At 42.4% G+C, this 19,862-nt stretch overlaps 1 protein-coding gene and 1 long non-coding RNA gene across 3 annotated transcripts in view; both read right to left on the bottom strand.

Moving 5' to 3' along the window:
* The window catches only part of glra4a (glycine receptor, alpha 4a), a 49,611-nt gene extending 41,570 nt beyond the window's left edge, over window positions 1–8,041 (bottom strand). Inside the window, exon 1 of one of the 2 annotated variants that reach the window (XM_040016053.1) lies at window positions 7,200–8,041. In XM_040016053.1, the coding sequence (XP_039871987.1) occupies window positions 7,200–7,267 (68 nt within the window). In that variant the 5' untranslated portion in view covers window positions 7,268–8,041. The remainder of the gene's footprint in view (window positions 1–7,199) is intronic. The other variant, XM_040016052.1, reaches the window with a different exon arrangement.
* On the bottom strand, window positions 36–7,193 carry LOC120724086. The gene is made up of 2 exons (XR_005693854.1): window positions 3,322–7,193; window positions 36–180 (listed from the first exon to the last, which is right to left on the bottom strand). It is a non-coding gene; the product is annotated as an uncharacterized LOC120724086 (long non-coding RNA).
* Window positions 8,042–19,862: the final 11,821 nt, after the last annotated feature.

The following is a 19,862-nucleotide window of genomic DNA, read 5'->3' as shown; positions in this document are numbered from 1 at the left end:
CTTAAGAACAGCAACTTTTCAATTTGTAATAGTACAGTTGTGGCGGACCACTAGAGGGCTCCACTCACACCCGTGTTGAGGAAGTGTGTTGCTGTGTTTTGTGGCGCGATGTGTTCAGTTGATGTTGGAGAGGAATAAAGAAGGAGTGAGAACGGAGAGCTCTGTGTCGTCCATGCTTACCTCCACATTGGTGACCCATGACTCGAGCATGCTACGGGCCGAGGATAACACAGACTCCGCTATGGATGCATCAGCGGCCGCCGGTCCCCCGCCTCCTGCTGCAGCTACATTTGCTGTGGCGCTGAAACTGACGGACTTTTGGCTCCACGATCCCCCGTTGGTTTGTGCACGTGGAGGCTCAGTTTGCCCTTCGCGGCATCTCGGCTGATGACACGAAGTATCACCATGTGGTGGCCTCGCTCGACCCGCTGGTCACCCGTCGCGCGATGACTCTCCTCCGGGACCCACCCAAGGGAAATACGCCGCCCTTAAAGAGCTGCTTCTTCGGCGCTATGCCCTCTCCAACGCTGAACGAGCCAAAAAGCTCCTCACCCTGTTGGGCTTGGGTGGCCGTACTGCTCTCGAGCTCATGGAGAACATGCTGTCGTTGCTCGGGCCGGATGACGGGGGATTCCTCTTCGCCCACCTCTTCCTCTGCCAACTACCAGCTGCCTTGAGAGCTGTCCTCGCCAACTCCCCTCTTCTGGCTGCGAAGGATTATCGCTCCCTGGCTGAAGAAGCGGATTGCATTCTCCTGGCTAGCTGCACTTTCGACGTTCACGCCCTGGCTACGGACCCGTCGGCGGCACTTTCCACGCCTCCACCCTTTGCTGACGGAAGGGATTGCTACACGCCGGCACCGCGGAAAGAGCATTATTTCTACCACCAGCATTTTGGCGCCAGAGCGTGTCGCTGCCTGCCGCCTTGCGCTTTCACGGCCCAGGGAAACGGACCCGCCAGTGCGCCGTAGCAGCCGCGACCGCTGGCAATACAGAAAGGCTGCTCTTCATAGAGGACTCGCGCTCTGGGAGATGTTTTCTCGTGGACTCCGGCTCCCAGAAGACCCTCCTTCCCCCTACCGCTGCCGACAGACTAGCAGCGAACTGTGGGCCGCAGCTCATTGCAGCTAATGGCTCTCCCATCACAACGTTTGGGAAAGGTTGGTGATTGTTTTCATGGCCGGGATTTCCAGTGGAACTTTGTTGTTGCCGCTAGCTCTGTACCTATTTTAGGTGCTGATTTTCTGTGTGTGCCCATGGACTGCTTGTCGATGTTGCTAACAGACGTTTAATTGATGCTCTCTCGTTTTCTTCGCTACCCTGTTTTACTCGGGCCACCGAGCCCCTGATTCGGGCTAATGTAGTGACCTCCGGGGATGCTTTTCAGCGTTTGCTTTTAGAGTTTCCAGCGCTGTCTGTCCCTATTTTTTCCTAGCACGGTAACAAAGCACGGGGTTGAGCATTATATTTCCACGGTCGGGCACCCGGTGTTCGCGCGCGTCGCCTCGACCCCACGAAACTGTCCGTCGCTCTGGAAGAGTTTGCAGCCATGGAGCGCCTTGGCATTGTACAGCACTCGAACAGTGCATGGGCCTCTCCGCTTCAGATGGTAAAAAATGCCACGGAGAATGACCGTTACCCCATCCCCCACATTCAGGATTTTTCCTGCCAATCTCGCCGGAACCTCGGTTTTTTCTAAAATTGACTTGGTGCGGGGGTATCACCAGGTTCCCGTGCGCGCCAAAGATGTTCCTAAAACCGCTGTCATTACCCCCTTCGGCTTGTTCAAGTTTTTGCGCATGCCGTTTGGCCTGAAAGGTGCTGCCCAGACCTTTCAGCGGCTGATGGACTCTGTTTTGCTCGGGCTGCCGTTCGTTTTTGTTTACCTGGATGATATATTGGTGGGCAGCTGCTCAGCGAGCCAGCACGAGTCCCATCTGCGCCAGATTTTCCAGTGTTTTCTGGAAATGTGCGTGGCAGCGCACGGCCTGATCATCAACGCTTCCAAGATGCTGCCCTGCTGGCCCACCCGTTTCCGTCAGCGGCGATTGCGTTGACTACCGATGCGTCCGACGTGGCAGTGGGTGCTGTGCTGGAACAGTGGATTTCAGGTCTCTGGCAACCGCTCGCCTTCTTCAGTCGTACGCTCCGGGATGCCGAACGCAAGTACAGTGTTTTCGACAGGGAGTTGCTGGCCCTGCACCTCGCGACACGACATTTTCTTTTTTCCTTGAGGGTCGCAACTTTACTGCGTACGTTGACCACAAACCTTTGAAGTTTGCCATGTCCAAGGTCTCTGACCCATGGAGCGCACGCCAGCAGCGCCAGTTGGCGGCCATTTCAGAGTTTACCACAGACATTCAGCATGTGGCTGGTAAGTCCAATCACATGTTGGTTTCTCCGATGTATGTCAGCGTCGACTACGCTGCCATGGCCGCTGAGCAACGTGCTGACCCGGACGTCCTTGCCCTTCAGTCAACGAAAACGGACCTTATGCTGGAGGACACCCCTGTGTGGGACGGCGGTCCGCGCCTGCTTTGCAATGTTTCCACCGGCCTCCACCGGCCGCCCCCGCCCGGTGGTTCCCCTTTCATGGCATCGTTATGTTTTTGACTCGGTGCATGCCCTCTCTCATCCCGGCGTCCGGGCCTCGGTCAAGCTGGTCAGGGCCAGGTTCGTTTGGCCGGGCCTTCTCAAAACGGTGAAAGACTGGGCGGCGGCTTGTATCCCATGCCAACGCTCGAAAATCCACAGGCACACGCAGGCACCCCTCGAACATTTCCGCGTCCCCGGTAGGCGTTTCGATTACGTTCATGTGGACCTGGTTGGTCCCTTGCCGCAGTCACAGGGTTTCACGCACCTTTTGACTGTGGTGGACTGCACGACCAGGTGGCCGGAGGCAGTACCCCTGGCATCCACGACAGCGGTGACAGTGGCCAGAGTATTTTTGTCAACGTGGGTTTCGCGTTTCGGTCCCCATGCTGACACTACCTCCGTCCACCATATGACGGGCCATACAGGGTTCTTAAACAGGGCAGCTTTTTCTGACCGCCAGTGCCAGCCTCGCTCCCGAGCTGGGTTTTCCTCCGTCAGTTCCCCACCCCGACTGGTTCAGCCGTTCCACCTGTTTGCTTAAACCCCGGGTCCTGGACTAGTTCTGCTGGGTGTTTGGGGGGCATGTGTGGTGGACCACTAGAGGGCTCCACTCACACCCAGTGTTGAGGAAGTGTGTTGCTGTGTTTTGTGGCGCCATGTGTTCAGTTGATGTTGGAGAGGAATAAAGAAGGAGTGAGAACTGAGAGCTCGTGTCGTCCATGCTTACCTCCACACAGTAACCCTTTTCCAGTCACTTCCCCCATCACAAATATTTGAAGGACAATCCTAAGCTGATCAATATCTTCCAGTAGATGTATTCAGCTAAAGCACATTCCAGTTTAAGGTAGAAGTCAGAATTTCCAACTGGAACGCCCCCTCAAGTCGGATTTCCAAATCTGAAATTCGGAGCTGCCCGGCCAACCCCAGATTAACAATCCAAGATGGCGGCAGTGAACATAAACCTTGCTAAGGAGCAAAACAAATCCTGTTTTTTCTCGATTTTCCAACTTCACTACTGGAACATGCTCAACTCTGCAGTGACATCACTCCTAGTTCAGACTTATTCTGTTATTATAACTGCAGTAACACTAGAAGTATCTCAGTGGTGTACACATCATTTCAATACAATGTTTTAATTAGGCCAGTTAGTCACTGAGACACAAATCTTTTTTTAAAGTGTTCAAAATTTTAAGTTAGACTTTCCTTGCAAATGCAGTGACACTGCATTAAAACTACTCCTCACATTATAAACTAAAGATGAGAAACCGAACGTGCCAGCAATGCAGTGAAGAATCTAAAAAGTAAAAATAACTTCTTTTATGTCTCTAACTGGGTTGCAGAATTTTTGATCATGTTTATCTCCAAATATGTCACTCATATAATGTTTAATGTTTATGGCTGACCTATTTTCTCAAGTTGAGGTTTGGGGTCATGTTAAGTCTTTATCTACTCCAATTAATGCATTACAGTTAAGAGGGAAAGATCCCATGCCTCCTCTTGAACTACCATGCTCTCACGTATGCCTGCCTGTGCGTGCACACTCACTCACACTCTAATCAGGCTCGCAAGTGCCCAGCTCCATCTGATAAGACTTACTCTCTGATATTTTTTAAGCTCTGACTCATGATCTCTAGCTGACTGCAGGCAAGGACAGCAGAGATCCTTGGTGTGCAATCCTCTGCCCTTCACTTCATGCAATCCACTACTCTTCTCTTGCAATTTCCCAGTACACATGTCAGATGACCAGAGGTCAGGGACATATTTGCACAATTTCCTCTGATGTGATGTTCACATGGTGAAGACTTCATGTGTGATAGTTTGGCTATTTTTTTTTATTACAGTATCAACAACCAACTCGTTTTTCACTGAACACCCCAAAGAGAAAAATTCAAGTTCTACCATGTGGAAAGTCCCGTTCAGACCACACATCAAATGGTGTTAGTCAGAGGTGACGGTGGCAGAAGTTCTCTGTTGTAATGTGGACCTCTTTAGCTAATTTGCAGCTAATTATTTTTTTTTTTAATTCTTGGATTTGGCTAGAGTAGCTTCGCATAACTCAGTTTTTTTAAACCTCATGCTGAGCCATGTTGCAGCCTCTCAATTCATCTGCTGTCTGAAACAAGCCATTTTGGCTCCTTTGCTTTCAAGGCCAGCCTCTCTTTGACCTAACTTACTTCTGATAGGATGCCGCTTATAAACAGGAAGTTTGAACAGCAGTTGGGTGTGGCTTCCATACTCGCAGCAGACCTGTGTGCCTAGAGTACCTTATTAGAGATAATCACTCTTATGAAAATCATATAGAGTCATTAATAGAAAAAAAAAAAAAGTGAAGCCTGAGCTTTAGGCTCACGTGGATTGCTTCAATTTTATCTGACACTTGGCCGTGTTTAAGTGAATATTATCAACTTTAAGACTATAACAGAAAAAAAATGAAAACATAATTGGACCACTTTCATAGCTCCCCATTATAATGTGCGTTCTAAAAATAATGAGGCAGTATGACTAAAACAAAAACTCATGACTAAGCCAAAGCTAATTTCTTTAGCTATTTTCACATTTTCTGATCCAGCTTTACTTTATTTAAACAGTTATTTTAAATCAAGTTCAGGAAACCCTGTTCTGCAAATGCACACAATATTTTTCACAGCTAATATTTTAAAAGGTGTTGGCAATAAGGTGTTAGCAAGAACATTTACAGTGGCACTGTTCTGTTAAAGTGTCCAGTAAACTGTAACGGTGAGCAAGCACGAACCATAGCAAGGGAAACAGCTAATATAATCCAGCCAGCTGGTGTTTCTCTTGCAGTAGTGCGATAAAATGCAAAAGAAAATATCCAAAAGCTTAGAAGTTATGTATAAGTTAGTTGTTTAAGTGCTGCGGACTTAAAATACGACTTGCAGCAAAGCACCATGCTTATCTTCATGTTTGTCATGTTTCAGTTCTGTGAGTGCAAGTTTTAAAGATGCTTAAATTAACATAAATCAACAACTTTGCAATTAAAACTTAGCATTTTTAAGTTTCCTCTTGCAGGGTCAGAAATTGTCTGGGATACCACACAAAGAAATGAAGTGGATGGCAGAAAAGCTTCAGGAAAAGAGAACGTGTCAGGTTTTGTTCCAGGTTGTCATTCAAGTTAAAGAGACACAACATTGCCTCTTTCTACATACACACGTCAACACATAACCATCTCCCAACCCTCAGAGTATGATAAGAACTTGGTTATTCCTCTTGTTGACAAACACCCAGTCCAAAACATATGTCCATCCTGCTTGATGAGCACTATTTCACATGACATTTTTCCCCCAAATCTCTTACAGCACTTCCCACCTAACATACACCTCCCCCTCTTTCTCCATCTCGTTTCTCCTATCTGAACCATTTCTCTCCATCTACCAGCCTCATTCTCCACTTTGCTAATCTTCACACCACCTCCAGCTAAATGAATCACCCTTTCAATTTCTTGTTCCCATTTCTCCCCATCCCAGGTTGCTCCATTCCCATTTTCATCTTCCATCATTCCCCCAACATGTCCATTGACTCCATCTGATTCTGCCTGTCTTTTACACCTTAATCCCTTCCTTTTCCTTCATGCCTCCCTCCCTACGTGGCTAGCAGAATGACTGGTAGGAGAGCATATAATTTGTCAGAGGAGGTGCTGTCAGTTGACTGCTCTCCAGGCTAAGAGCTGCTCTCCTCGCCCCTGGGTTCACGGAGTCACTGCTCTGTTCCGCTCTGGGATTATGCAGATCTTAATTCCCTTCCGCTCACACCTGAGGGTGGCAGGGCATGAAATAAGAAAAGTGTTCACTGCAAATAAAACTTTTTGCCACCAAGAGGAGGGAGAGAGGTTGAGGGAGGACGAGAGGAAGGTGACATGGAAAGAAGAAGACAGAGGAGCTTGGTTATTGTTAGATGGACTGAGTGAAAGAATGATGGCGTGGAAATAAAACGTGTTCTAGAACCCACAATGAATGATATTTCCTGCAGTAGTGAATAAACTAAGCACAGAAACAATATACTCCACTCCCAGCTCCCATTTTCAAACATGCATCCAAATGTTCAGTATGCAGCAGCTTTATTAGTTTTTATAACCCCAGCAAGCTTTGTAATCACTGGCTCCCGTTAAACTGTTCAGCACCACGACCACGATTATCCTACACTGGAGTATTAATGTAGCGATTTAAACGACCCACAAAAGCCATCACCCAACCTTTCAATGCAACCGGGAATTCCACAGGTAGTTTGACACCTCTGGGCAAACAGGGTTTAGTGACTCCGTGGTTTCTTCATAGTTAGCGGCATCTTTTTTTTCTGTGCGTAAACAGCAGGTCTAGTTTTTTTAATTAATTAATTAATTAATTAATTGACTGGTTTCTTGCTCGTATGTACCAGTCTTCCATTCCCCCTTCCAACCAGCATTTAAAACGTTTAGATGTTAATTTCTAATAAAGTCTCTTTAAATAAGTAAACAAATGACAGATGTCTTACAGCCAGTAGCGTCGATTAAAATGGTTTAAATTAAAAAGAAAAAGTTTATGCGAAGCAGTTGATGAGAGAGAAAATAACTCGCACAAACACTGAGAGAAAAGCAGATTGCTCCCTCACCTGATAAAGACTCCTTGGAAAAAGCAGAAAGACAAGACATACAGTATCCGAATGACCTGTGGGAGCATCCTCTGGCTCGAAATCTCGCCCCACTCCCGATGAATAACTTGCAAGGTTAATTGTGGGAATCAGCAAATCCACTGAAGAATCGTGAGACCGGTGTGGAGGAAAAAGGCATCGTCTCTCTCAGTGATCCAGGCTGGTCTTTGGGTAAACTTCTCCCCCCTCCCACCAAGTCCAAGGGGGGGTGAACACATGCAAACAGCGGGCGCTGTGCTTCAGGCGGCTGGACGGCACTGGTCAGACTGTCAGTGCGCTGGTGCATGTGTTCAAGGGGAGTGTCGGTTTACGCGTGGGTCTCTTTTTTCCTCTCTCCTTTTCCTTGACAATGTGGTTTCGTCTCCTTTTCACTGTATTTCCCTCCCTCGCTCCAAAACATTTGAAAGGAGTGAAGATTTAAAGGAACAGTAGCTTTTGTTTTGACGGCTGCCTCTGTTGTAATTATCCTTAATTAGAATGAAGGGAGTGAGGCCTCCGATGATGACCTAATTAGACGCTAGCTGATGACCAGTTTGGACTAAAACACTCAAAAACGTGTAAGTAAAATGTGAAAATTCATTTTTAAATTGTTATTATTTAAGATTTCTAGCGCAATAAAATAGCTTTCTTCGAGTATTATCCACAGCGCCACAAGCTGTTTTATGCCATTCACCATTTTGTTTTCCGGCAAGTATCAGCAGGGTAATTTCCAGCAACAGTCCCCTGATCGCAATCACCTTTGACCATCACAGCCAGCAGCTTTCTATGCACAAATCTAATTAGGTGCCGTGGTTTAATTACACTTACAACATCTAGTTATCATTGGTAAACTATTGCTGTGTGACCTGTAAATCCTTAGCCGACCAATCAGCATGCAGAATGTTAGCACTTCTGGACAAAACTTGTTTCTAATCACTAATTTAGAAAAAACAAAAACCCAACTAAATTACATAAGTCTTATTTATTTCAGTTCAAACAAAAAAAAATCTGGGCTGTTATTTTAAAAAAGGATTATTATTATTATTATTATTATTATTATTATTATTATTATTATTATACCCAGGAGATGCATACCCACAGATAAACCTGCTAATTACTACTAACAGACTAAAATGTCACTCACATGAAATGGATCAAAAAGCTTCTTTAAGGGTTTGTACCACATGGACAAATGAAAAGGTAAATTTGAAAGAAGAAAAAGAACAAAACAGCCGTTTATAGTTGTTGCTTTTTGAGTAAAGGATTCTTTGAAAACAAAGCCACATTTTGTACAAAGCTGTGGAATGGGCATTTTAACGTGGGGGTCTACAGGTAGTGACTCGCTTTTGGACCCATTCATAAAGTAGCCATTGGAGGAGCGGCAGTTTTTGGCACTTCGGTATTAGCTTCATTTTTAAGCCCTGGAAGCTGCAGTATGGGCAAAGCAAATGTTGTTCACCAGTTTTTTTTAAGGAGCTTCATTGAACCAAAATACAATATTGTTATCAACCAAATGACCGAGGTAAACCTGCCACCACCTTTGCGCCCTTTAATCCTGGCAATATTGTAACAAGAGTGATTTTCCACATGGAAACATCACCAAAGTGGAGCTTTTGCAGGGATGTTGCTGTGGTTAGCAAGTGCCCTATCTTCTTTGGAAAAAAGATCAATATATTTGTGGCTTGAACTAGATGGAACCCTGTCTACTACGGTAGACAGTGTTACTGCATCAGGTCATTGAATGCATCCCCATGTACTGGCAAAAGAAAGAAAGCAGAGCCAGTCTCAGTGTCCATTAGCGCCTCTGAATATTAGAAATCACAGGGCAGCAGCACAGTTGTCTGTTTTATTGTCAGTCATCTTTCCCGGTTGATTCCACTCAGCAGCTCTAATATGTTCTAAGCAGGCAGAACCATTACTTGTCTTTATGTGTGAAAATACAGCAGATTAACCTTCGCCATATCCAATTACTTGGTCCCATTTCAATGAACAACTGTATTAAAGATGCGTTAGGTTTCTCTTTCTTAAAAAGGAGTGAAAAATCACAAGCCTCTTTAGCTTCACATTCCAGTGGGCTTATGAATTTACATCAGCTCATTCAAATTCTGTTTTTGAGTTTGGCTTTGGTCTTTTCTATGAGCGAGCGGGTCACACATTCAGAACTTTAAAAGAAGTCAAAAGATATAACAGGCAAGCCCACGTAAAGTCTGAGAAAAATAAAAACAAGAAAACAAAGGGATTATCCAGAAGGTGGTCTAAAAGGAAAGCGGCGATTAAACCCTGCTGCAGACGCTGAAACACACAGCTGTAGAAACAACAGCCAAGGCCTCATTCTTGTAACAGTGCTTTCACCTACCTGAAGCGTGCATTTGTATTTAGTACATTATTATGTAAAGGCTCTGTAGATGAGACTTTACCATCAACATCTGATAAGCTTAACATTTTTCTGGCCCAGTTGGACCCTAGCAGACTTATGGGTATGTAACAAATTGCAGAGACAAGGAATTACACAGGAAGGACTCGGAAAATGACATATAAACTAATAAAATAACATGGGTCACACCACTATCAAAACAAGTGGAGCTGACTGGAAAAGAGGCACAAGAGGAAAGAATCCGAGAAGAGCGTGTGGGCACAAAAACAAAGGAAGGGAAAGAAGGCTGAAGTTAAAGAGGTCAGAGATGTGAAGGCAGAAGTTGCTTTGGATATTTAGTGTCTCTGTACAAGACACTGGCTGATATGGTAACATCTAAAAGTTGTTTAATAGAAGCTCTTTTGGCCTTTCCAGCAAAGAGGGAAAGGGTGGCTGTATAAAAAAAAAAAAGTCTAGTAAAACAACATAAAAGAGACAGATCAGGGAATAGTAGTTAAAGTGGGGGGTTCTTGGGAAATTAGGAAAAATGGTAAAGTTTAAAGAGGAAGGTAGATTTGTTGTCAAGTTTAAAGATAAAAGTGACAAGGCCTTAAACCTCCCTCTAGCTGAAAGATCAAAGGGGAAATGTAGTGAATGTGGAAATGATGCTAAATGCTAACATTCTTGTCTTCTGCAAATCCAGAGCCCAGGGGTTGAAGTAAAAGTTAACATCTACTGTGTTTAGTAGATGATATACATTAGCTGTAACAGAACAGAAGCTGTTACTGTGAAGAATTTAAATTCTCAAAAATTGAGCCAGCCATTCAGGAACTGAGACACTATAATTTTAACTACCGTAAGCATAAATACACGCAGGATGAAGCAAGAGCTGTGGAAATGCAAAAACCGTGACCAGAAGGAAAAATGCCCCATCCAGATTCTTTGAGTAAAGTTACAGGACACAATTAGCCCTTCATTTACGGGAGAACTGTTTCCTCCTGAATTCAGAGAGAACTGAGGTTATCATATTTGACCCCAAAAATCTCAGAAACATGGTGTTTAATCTGATGCTTAGCTTGGATGGCTTTACCTTGGCTTCCAGTGAGATTCCTGTGAGGAATCTTGGAGACCTTTTTGAACAGGATATTTCCTTCGGTGTAGACATTAAACAAATATTTAAGACTGCTGAAATGCTAGTTAATGCATTTATTACTTCTAGGCTGGACTATAGCAGTTCCTTAATATCAAGCTGTTCTAAAAGTTCCACAAAACCCCCAGATAACTCCAAACACTGCTGTGAAAGTATTGACAGGGGCTAGAAAGGGAGGTTTTATTTCCTTTCTACATCCCTGCTTCTCTTCATTGACTCTGTCAAATCTCCAACTGAAAATCCTCCTCCTCACATACAAATACTTGAGTAATCAGGCCCCATCATATCTTAAAGACCCCGTGGTACCACATTATCCAAACAGAGTTCTTTGCTCTCAGACTGCAGGCTTGCTAAAGTAGAATGGGAGGCAGAGACTTCAGCCATCATGCCCCTCTCCTGTGGAACCAGCTTTCATTTTGGGTTTAGGAGACAAACAGCCTTTCTAGTGTTAAGATTAAACTCAAAACTTTACTTTTCGATAAAGCTTATAGTTAGATCTGGATCGGGGTGAGCCTGAACCATCACCTAAAAAGGCTGCAAGGGGGACTTCCTGTGGTGTACTTAGCATTTCTTCTCCACTCACCCTATTTCACTCTTCAGGTGTTTATACACCACTACTACATGTCATTCGACTTTGTCTTCTCTCTCTCTTAGCTTTTTTTGTCCTTGTCCCCCTCTGATGTTGCTTTTCTTTAACCTCTTTCCCCTAATGCCAGACTTCAGCCTGTTCCTGAGCTTTGTTCAGCTGAAGATTTCTTCCTGTTAAAACTGAGTTTTTCCTTTCCACCACTGCTAAACACTTGCTCACAAGGGATCGTGTGATTGTTGGCCATTTTCTATTTAATATAGTAGGGTCCTTAAATTAAATAGATGTGTTATTGGCACTAGAGGCCAAACCACAAGATCACACATCAGTTTTGGTAGATGATGCAAGAGGCAGTTTTAGAAAATAAACACTGGCCCAGAGAAGCTGCGATATTGCATTACATGAAGTATGAGAGAGAAGCAAGAGACAGGAGTATGAATCATGATTATAGAATTAGATTAACATTTTTAAACTGAATGCAATGAGTTTGAAAACAGGCAGCAATTTAACCCTTTGAAGCCACGTTTAACATATTAGATAAATGAGTTTTTGTGGGTTTGTGAGACATTTAAGGAATAAATTACAATAAAGCCCTATGTTTCAAATATGATACAACTTTAAACTCATATATGCAAATATATGAGTTAATATTTAATGTTAATATTTAATGTTAATACTTAATGTATTTGTGTGTGGGGGGGGGGGGGATGTTGTAAGAGATTTCACAAAACACAAAAAGTTGTACTTTTGGTAATTATTTAGTGGTTCAGGCTTTAAAGCGACAATTAAGAGGTGTATTTAAAGATTAGCCAGGTATTTTGCCTTCAAGCAAACCTAATTAAGCCACATTTAGACACTGTGATTCATGTAAATGAACTTATCACATGTGAGATGGGCTATAAAATTACAATTCTTGGGAGTGCATGTGGATGGTAAATGGACCATCCACATGCAGATCCGCTTTGTATTGCGAGCCTCATTAACCTTTAACACAAATATTCGTGCAATTTTTTTGTTGTTTGGTTGTTTTTTTCTATTCCTAAGAACATTGTCTAACATTTTCACACACCCTCACACGGTTGCATCACGGGCAACTTCAACATGCAGACTGGAGTAGTGCCATTTTCACAGAAGTGATTATGGCTGTTTATGTTAAGGTACAGCGTCCAATAGAAAAGGGTGCAGGCATGGTGTGAGTTATAGACCTGGAGAGGAAACAAAACAATCATCATTGTGGTGGATATAACAGACTTGGAAGCATTTTCTGGCCACTGGTAAAGCAAACAACACAATATGGATTCTAAAGCCAACACGATGAAGAAAAACTCATCCAAAAGAAAGAAGTCCACTGATGCTGGTGAACCACCGAAATAGTGGTTACTAAAGAACATAGATGATATAGAATCAGTCCTATCTACCGTAGTAAAATCTGTTTCTCCCATAAAGATTCAAGATTATTTGACTTTCAACCCTCTGATGTTGCACCAGCTACATGTTTGCACAGAAATCACAGAAAAGGCAAAGACTAAATAGCACCCAGCTTTCAAGATATTACCTGAACAAATTGAAATGGTGAAAAATAAACTGATGAAAGAAACAATGCTGTACTTAACAGCACATAGAATAGACGGCAGATTGATTTTTGCCAGTAAAACCAAAAACAGAGAAAATACTTAATGAAGGCACTGCGATTCCTCAAACCACCTTCAAGAATATCACATTCCTTCAAGTCAAACGTTTTGTCATCAAATCACCAAAATCTTCTGCAATACAAATAAAAGACAGGGCATGTGCTGTAGTTCTTGGATAACAATGCGGGGCCATGACACAGGCCAATAAGCTACTGGCTGCTCAGAGAGATTTTTATGATTTGATTATGATTCAATTTTTATTTTGATGTTGTAAAATGAAAAGGCACAACCCTAAAAAGAGAAAATACACAGCTGATAAGCTACCTAAGTGACATCTGAGGGCGAATGCTGTCAGCGTCTTATCTTTGCTGTTATTCTTTAACCTCTTGCGCTGCCCTCATCTCAGCTTTGTAGATTATTAGGAGGCACAGTAGTGAAAGGTCAGATTGCAGCTGTGGCAGTCACTCTGACTTTTTTCCCTTTCACCCATACAACCAAAGGCGACATTTTCTTTAACCAGCTTTATCCTGATATAACTGTGAAGCATGTGTGGTAACATGCCAAACTTGACCTCTAACACAGCAACCTAATAAGTTGGTCTCAGAGACTGGGGCTAATATTTCCCCTTGTCTTTAGCAGAAACCTCCTAAGAAATCAATATTTACGTTAGCAACACATTTATGCAGGTGAGTAAAGATTGTACTGAAATTCTATGCAATTCTCCGAAGCCCTGTTGCTGCAAGGATTTGTGCCAATTGTGAATTTCCTGGGAAGTGATTTGTTTTCTCCCTATGCCGTTTGTGCACTCCTTTAGTCGCAGAGAAATGGCTGCACAGCCTGGCACAAAATCCCAATCTCGAGCTCTCCCCCAGAGGGTTGGACCTGTGGCTGGAGTTGTCTGTTTGTGGTCTAACTTCTTCCTTATCCTCTGCTTCAGAGTAAATAACATTCTGCTTGGCTGTTGGTCTGGGTGAATACAAAAAGCTTTGTGCAGCGGTCCGTGCTGTTTATGGCCTAAAGAGGTGATTATCCACATAATGTTTAGAGGAACTTACACAGAGACAGGGTTAAGGTGCCATCCTGTCTGGTTTTATTGGCTTTATCTCAGCTGTTCGGATTTGACAGGACTTTGGTAACAACTAAAAGTCTGTCCTCTTTCATCCATGTTCTCTGTATTTATACTTTTCATGATTTCTTGCCGTTGCACAATATTAGATGTAAAATTCTCCTTTCTGTACGCTACTGTGCATTCTGGAGAAAATGCCATATTTAGTAATGTGAATAGATGAGTAGATAAGTATGTGATAATGAGAAGACAATGTGAATTAAGAACAGATTGCAGAAAAAACACAAAATTCAACAATTGTGTCACACGTACTAAGCAGCTTTTCAAAATTCAGAGGGGATTTGAGCAGACTCCTTTGCAATATTTCTTTTGCTTTGTTTGTTTTTCTTTGGGCTGTTTTGCTTTATCTTCTTTTTGGGTTTCTTTTCATTTATTGAGGTCCTACTTTTGGTTTGATACCATCTGTGTTGTTTTCTTCTTATGTCAATGCACAGACCTCTTTGAAATGAGTACTGCGGTCTTGGGTTTTCTTCCCAAAACAGTATTCATAAATAAGTTTCGTACATTATCCCCTAACAGAGTTTGTGAGGAAGAAACTTTCTGATCAGGTATTCTAAAAGGTACAAGGATGAACCTATTCAATAACTACCTACCATTCAATGAAGAACGTGCTTGGTCATATCTAACCCCCTCATACATAAATATGGCCCTAAACCCATTTCAGTCTAATCCTTGTGGCATTTGCTGTTTGCTCAGTCGTGTTTTCAGCTTCAGAAACTTGATTGCAAACTTTATGTATAAGTGTTATATTATTTGTATCATTTGATTAAATGTAAGGGGACAAATTCTCTCATGGGGACATAAATGTGCAGAAATAGATGCAGATGCATAAAGTAAAACGAATAATCTAGACAGACATGACCATTCCTCTGCATGCATAAAGCATCCATTCATTTCATACTGCCAGCCAAGGTGGGCATGCAGTCCAAAAGAAAGCTGATAGGCTTTGACAGATGGACATGTGCACCACAATGTGAATGACAAGAGTCAGTCAGAGCCAGTCAGCCAAAGTATTGGAAGAATACAACGTCAAAGTCAGTCTAATACAACATCAACTCTACATTTTATTCATATTAGCTGTAGTCAAAGTCTATTTTATGATTCCCAAGCACGTAGTTCACTCCAGCACCCTAACCCACATTTCAAAAGCAGTTGCTCTTAAAGCGCATTTAAAAGGAGGAGCCGTTTGTTTTGAAATTCCAATTAGCTTGCAGACATATCACAAATCAACCTCAGTTACAGCTTTAGACAGTAACAACGTAAATCTGTTGTATGCTTGTAAGAATGAAGTCTGAAGACATATTTATGTTTAACTTGTGTCTGAGTTAAGCAGCACTGAGCCACTGCAACAGCTGTTCAACATGGTTAAATGAAGATGGTTATGTTTATATTGCTCCACATGAAAGGAAGTCTGGGAAAGTGAATGACCACGAGGATGAGGCAAACAATAAATATACATTAGGCTACTGGATGAAACTGGAGCCAGCAGACAGATAGCAGTGTTTAGTAAAGACTGCTAGCTAGCAAATCTTAATTTTTTACAGTATAAAGATATGTGATTGGCTGTAGCGCCAACTTCCAATCCTTATTCCAGTCCAGTGGCACCACTGCCCAAACCAACTATTAATTTATTTGCCAATGCAAGTCTTTTAGATGTATTAAATACTTGTGATTGTTCTTCATTTATATCATAGACTTATGTAACGATAATCTAGATCAAACTGTATGAAACAAAATTTGTGCCACTGCAAAACCTTTGGTCATGACTGTGCTGCAATCTTTGAGATACAGGAATATAGTTCAAGTACAAAAATGTAACGGGCAGTGTCACGTTTGTAATCATATAGCCTTATTGTTTAACCATCCGTCCATTTTCTTCGCTTATTCTGGGTCACCTATTCTAACTGTCACAGGGCAAGAGAGAGGGTACACCCTAGGCAGGTCACCAGTCTGTCACAGGGCTAAGACACAGAGACAGACAATCATTCACTCTCACATTCACACCCATTAAGCTAACTCCATTGTGCTGGAGGAAGTCAGAGTACCTGACGAGAATCCACGCAGGGAGAACATGCATACTGGATCTGAACCAACAACTTTCTTGCTGTGACAGGATGGTGCTAATCACAGCATCGCCATGCCACCCATTATTTAACCAAGTCATGGGTTTTACTTTTTTGTGATGAAAAGAAAGCCTACAAAACACACAGGTCTTGTGTGTTTGGGGTCAACGCTAGCTTGATCTGCTAACCCAGGGAAGCCTACCATTCAAAAACACCTTGTGCATTTTCTTGTAAAGCTGTGTTTAATAGTACTGAATGTCATGACTTGTTACAGTTACTTTCAGAGGCTAATAATAGTCCAAAATATGAAAATAGGTCTCCAAAATACAAACCATTAAACATTAAAATTTTACTTTACTTTCTCTACACTCCCCCAAAGATACATGAATGCGGACAAAATTAAAATGAAGTGCAATATGTCGTTCTTTTTATGCTCCTTCTACCTGACCTACTGCCACTCTGACCCCTGTCAGACGATCATCATTATTTTCTTGACATCACCAAACAACTGCAAAGAGCTAAAAGGAGGCTGGTCAAAGCTTTAACGAGGGTCTGGTGTGTTTAACGGTGGTATGATTAGCTGAACAGACTAAAATGGAAAGAAAGGGTCCAATTTTGATGACTGGTGTGAATCTGGTTCCACATATTATGGAGGGCACTAAGAGAAAGGTCAGTAATGGATGTTTTGGAGGCCAGTTCAAAAACAAAGTGCATCTTCTTTCGGTCTTTTGCATTCCTGTAGTGTCGGTCTTTCATGCTGTAGAGTGTATGAGCTTGTAGTATCTTCCATGTTGGGTAGCACCATTTCTTATCAGAATATAGCAAAAATTTTGTGCTACATTCCCCCAAGAGGGCAGACACTGAGTCTGATCTTTTGGTCTTCAGTATCGTAGCGAAGTGAGCACTTTGTTAAATTCCAGATAAGAACTTCCTACCAGAGAGAGCCACTCTCTACCGTCTCTCCAAGAAAAGATGGGGAAAAAAATCACTCCTGTACCTTTTTAGACTCTTTGTAGTCTTATTTCCTGCTGACAAGTCTGTCAGAACCTCTGATAAGACCCTATATAGGACAGTACCAGTGTTGGGAGTAACAGAATACATGTACCACTGTTACGTATTTAAAATACAAAATATGAGTAACTGTATTCCGTTACAGTTACCATTTAAAAAGGTGGTATTTAGAATACAGTTACTTTGTTGAAATAAATGGATTACACGGCGGTACTTCCCTGTTTCATATTGTCGCGGGTCAGGACTGTTTGGGTTTGTTTGACAGCTACGTTCTGTTGTTCCAGGCGGCAGCGTTACGGTTGCCATGGTACAGGGTGACGCTCTCTCTCTCTGTGTTTCCTGGGTGAGAGAGGCCTTTTTGTTGTTGTTTTTGTGCTAAGCTAACAGGCAGAATGCTACAAGCATAGCTCTAAAGAATGTAGCATCATGGGCAGTGTAGTCCGTGCTGCAGGGAGAATGGACTGCCATACACGTGATGTGTCTGTGAGCGAGGAGGGAGAAAAAGGGGAGTCGAAAAGTACAAGCTGTCACCGAGCAGAAACGGGAGCTGGAAGCATGTAAATATAATAATAACCACTGCAGCCAAGAAGAGAGCCTGACGAGCCCAGTTGTAAGTAAGCTATTAAGACTCGACGGTACACCGTGTTCGTGTTTTCCTCCGAAACAATAAGTTCCGTTGGAGCAGCCTTTCAACGCCTCTCTCTGTCTCTCGCAAGAAAAGTTGACCAACACAACAAAGTAAAGCTATTTTTCGGCTACGAGCCGACACGGAACCCACCGTATTAGTCAGAGGTCCCTTTACTACGGTTCGGAGCCGCAGACCTTCAGTAACAGTAATAAATCACACAGCAATAGTTCATTCACGTTGTTGTAAAAAGCATGATAATATATTAAGTAATCCAAAGTATTCAGAATACGTTACTGTCATTGAGTAACGTAACACGTTACAGAATACATTTTGGAGCATGTATTCTGTATTCTGTAATGGAATACATTTTAAAAGTAACCTTCCCAACACTGGACAGTACTGACTGACTGAATTAACTTTGGACGATCAGTAACCCTGTGATCTGCATTTGTATTTCAATTCTCCACACGACTCCAAAAGACTCTTTATGTGTGAGTATGACCTTTGAATAGCCTGGACACTTATTAACCCCATCTCCTGATTATTATTTTAAGGAACGTGACTAATACATAAACGCATGTATATGAGGAATTTGATGGTACAACCAAAGCGACACAAAGTAATTTCAAGTGCAAGAACTGCTAAAAACAGCAGTCTTTATGATGCAAGCATTGAATGAAGTTGGGTGATAGTTTCGACAAAGACTGAACATTGCATTTACTAAAGCACAGTTTTGACTAATAAACTGATGAAGCAACATAGTATAGGGCTGAGTCTCAGCAATATCAGGAAGTAGGATAGGACCCTTGGTGTCTAAACACTGGTGGTAGTAGAAGTGAAGCAGATGGTGACTCAGATGAGACTCTCTGAGCAACCAGGATGAGGCGGAGATGAAGAGAAAAGGCAAAGAGTCTGGGAGGAAGAATATTTGAACAACACGAATGTGTGCAAGAAGACTTTTGGAGACTTTCAGATCAGACAGCAGATTTGCTGGAAGATGGAAAGAATGTTTGCAAATTAAGGATTAATTAAGGTGACTAATACAGGATATTGCTGTTCATTAGCATTTTTTAAATTCTAAATAGGACGATAATCATTCTCTAATAATAGCCGAGTGTTTATTGCGATACAAAATGCTGGACTGATATACAGTGAAAACCCCACATTTTTCACAATTGATTTAAAGCTAAAAATAATAAATAAATAAATAAATAGATATAATTATCCAAGTCCTAAAAAAAAATCCAAGTTTACTGGTTTTGTATTCATATCTCTTAAATTTTCTATAGCATGTAAATATATCCTGAATGTACATGAAAAAAAGATTGATTCTGCCTGTAAATTAAACACAGGTGCACTCAGTGTTTGCTGAAGCCAATAATAAACAATATGTTTGTGTTCTTTATCATATACCCACTCTTATTTTTATTGTACAAACACAAACACTCAAGTCAGGCCCCATTCTCCACCGATCAATGGTAATGATTTTTATACTGAGCAGACTGGAATCGGTTTGCTCTGAGTCGTGTTACAACTGTGATGCAGTACGTTTTAGCTGCTGTGTCTTTTTATGACTCAAGTCACTATGTCAATGAGTTGTGACCATGAAATGCAGCTCAGCCTTTGCTGACGTGAACATGCAGCTGAGCGCAGCTTTAAGGCGCAGCAGCTATAAATAAGGTGCTTTATGCTGTCTTTGTTCTTTGACTTCACCGAGGCAAAATGTACTTCATCGGCTGCGAAATAAATTCTTGAAGAAAACATTTAGATTTCCTTATATTTTAAGACGAGAAGGCTTATAAAGGACGCTTTTGAAGATAACACTTTTAAACGGCCTTTGTGTGACTCATTTCTGTTAGAGTGGAGTTTGAAGGAGTGTTCAATGGCTGTCCTATTTTCCACGTAATGCCTGTGACACTCGCAGGGGTAGAAATGGTGAGAAACAGCAATGCTGTGCCCCGCAGCTTCGTTTTATGTTGCTCTTGTGAGTTTGTGATGGAAATGAATAGAATCCAAAGCAATATGGTAATGTGTTAAATTATAATTAGCCAACAGAAGAAGTGAATTAAGTTGTCATTTTTCCCTCACGGAAAGAAA

This window comes from Simochromis diagramma, unplaced genomic scaffold (genome assembly GCF_900408965.1).
Source record: "Simochromis diagramma unplaced genomic scaffold, fSimDia1.1 OVJJ01000685.1, whole genome shotgun sequence".
NCBI classification, from domain to species: domain Eukaryota; kingdom Metazoa; phylum Chordata; class Actinopteri; order Cichliformes; family Cichlidae; genus Simochromis; species Simochromis diagramma.
The sequence above is the reverse complement of the archived record's forward strand: the minus strand, read 5'-3'. Positions and strand labels throughout refer to the sequence as shown.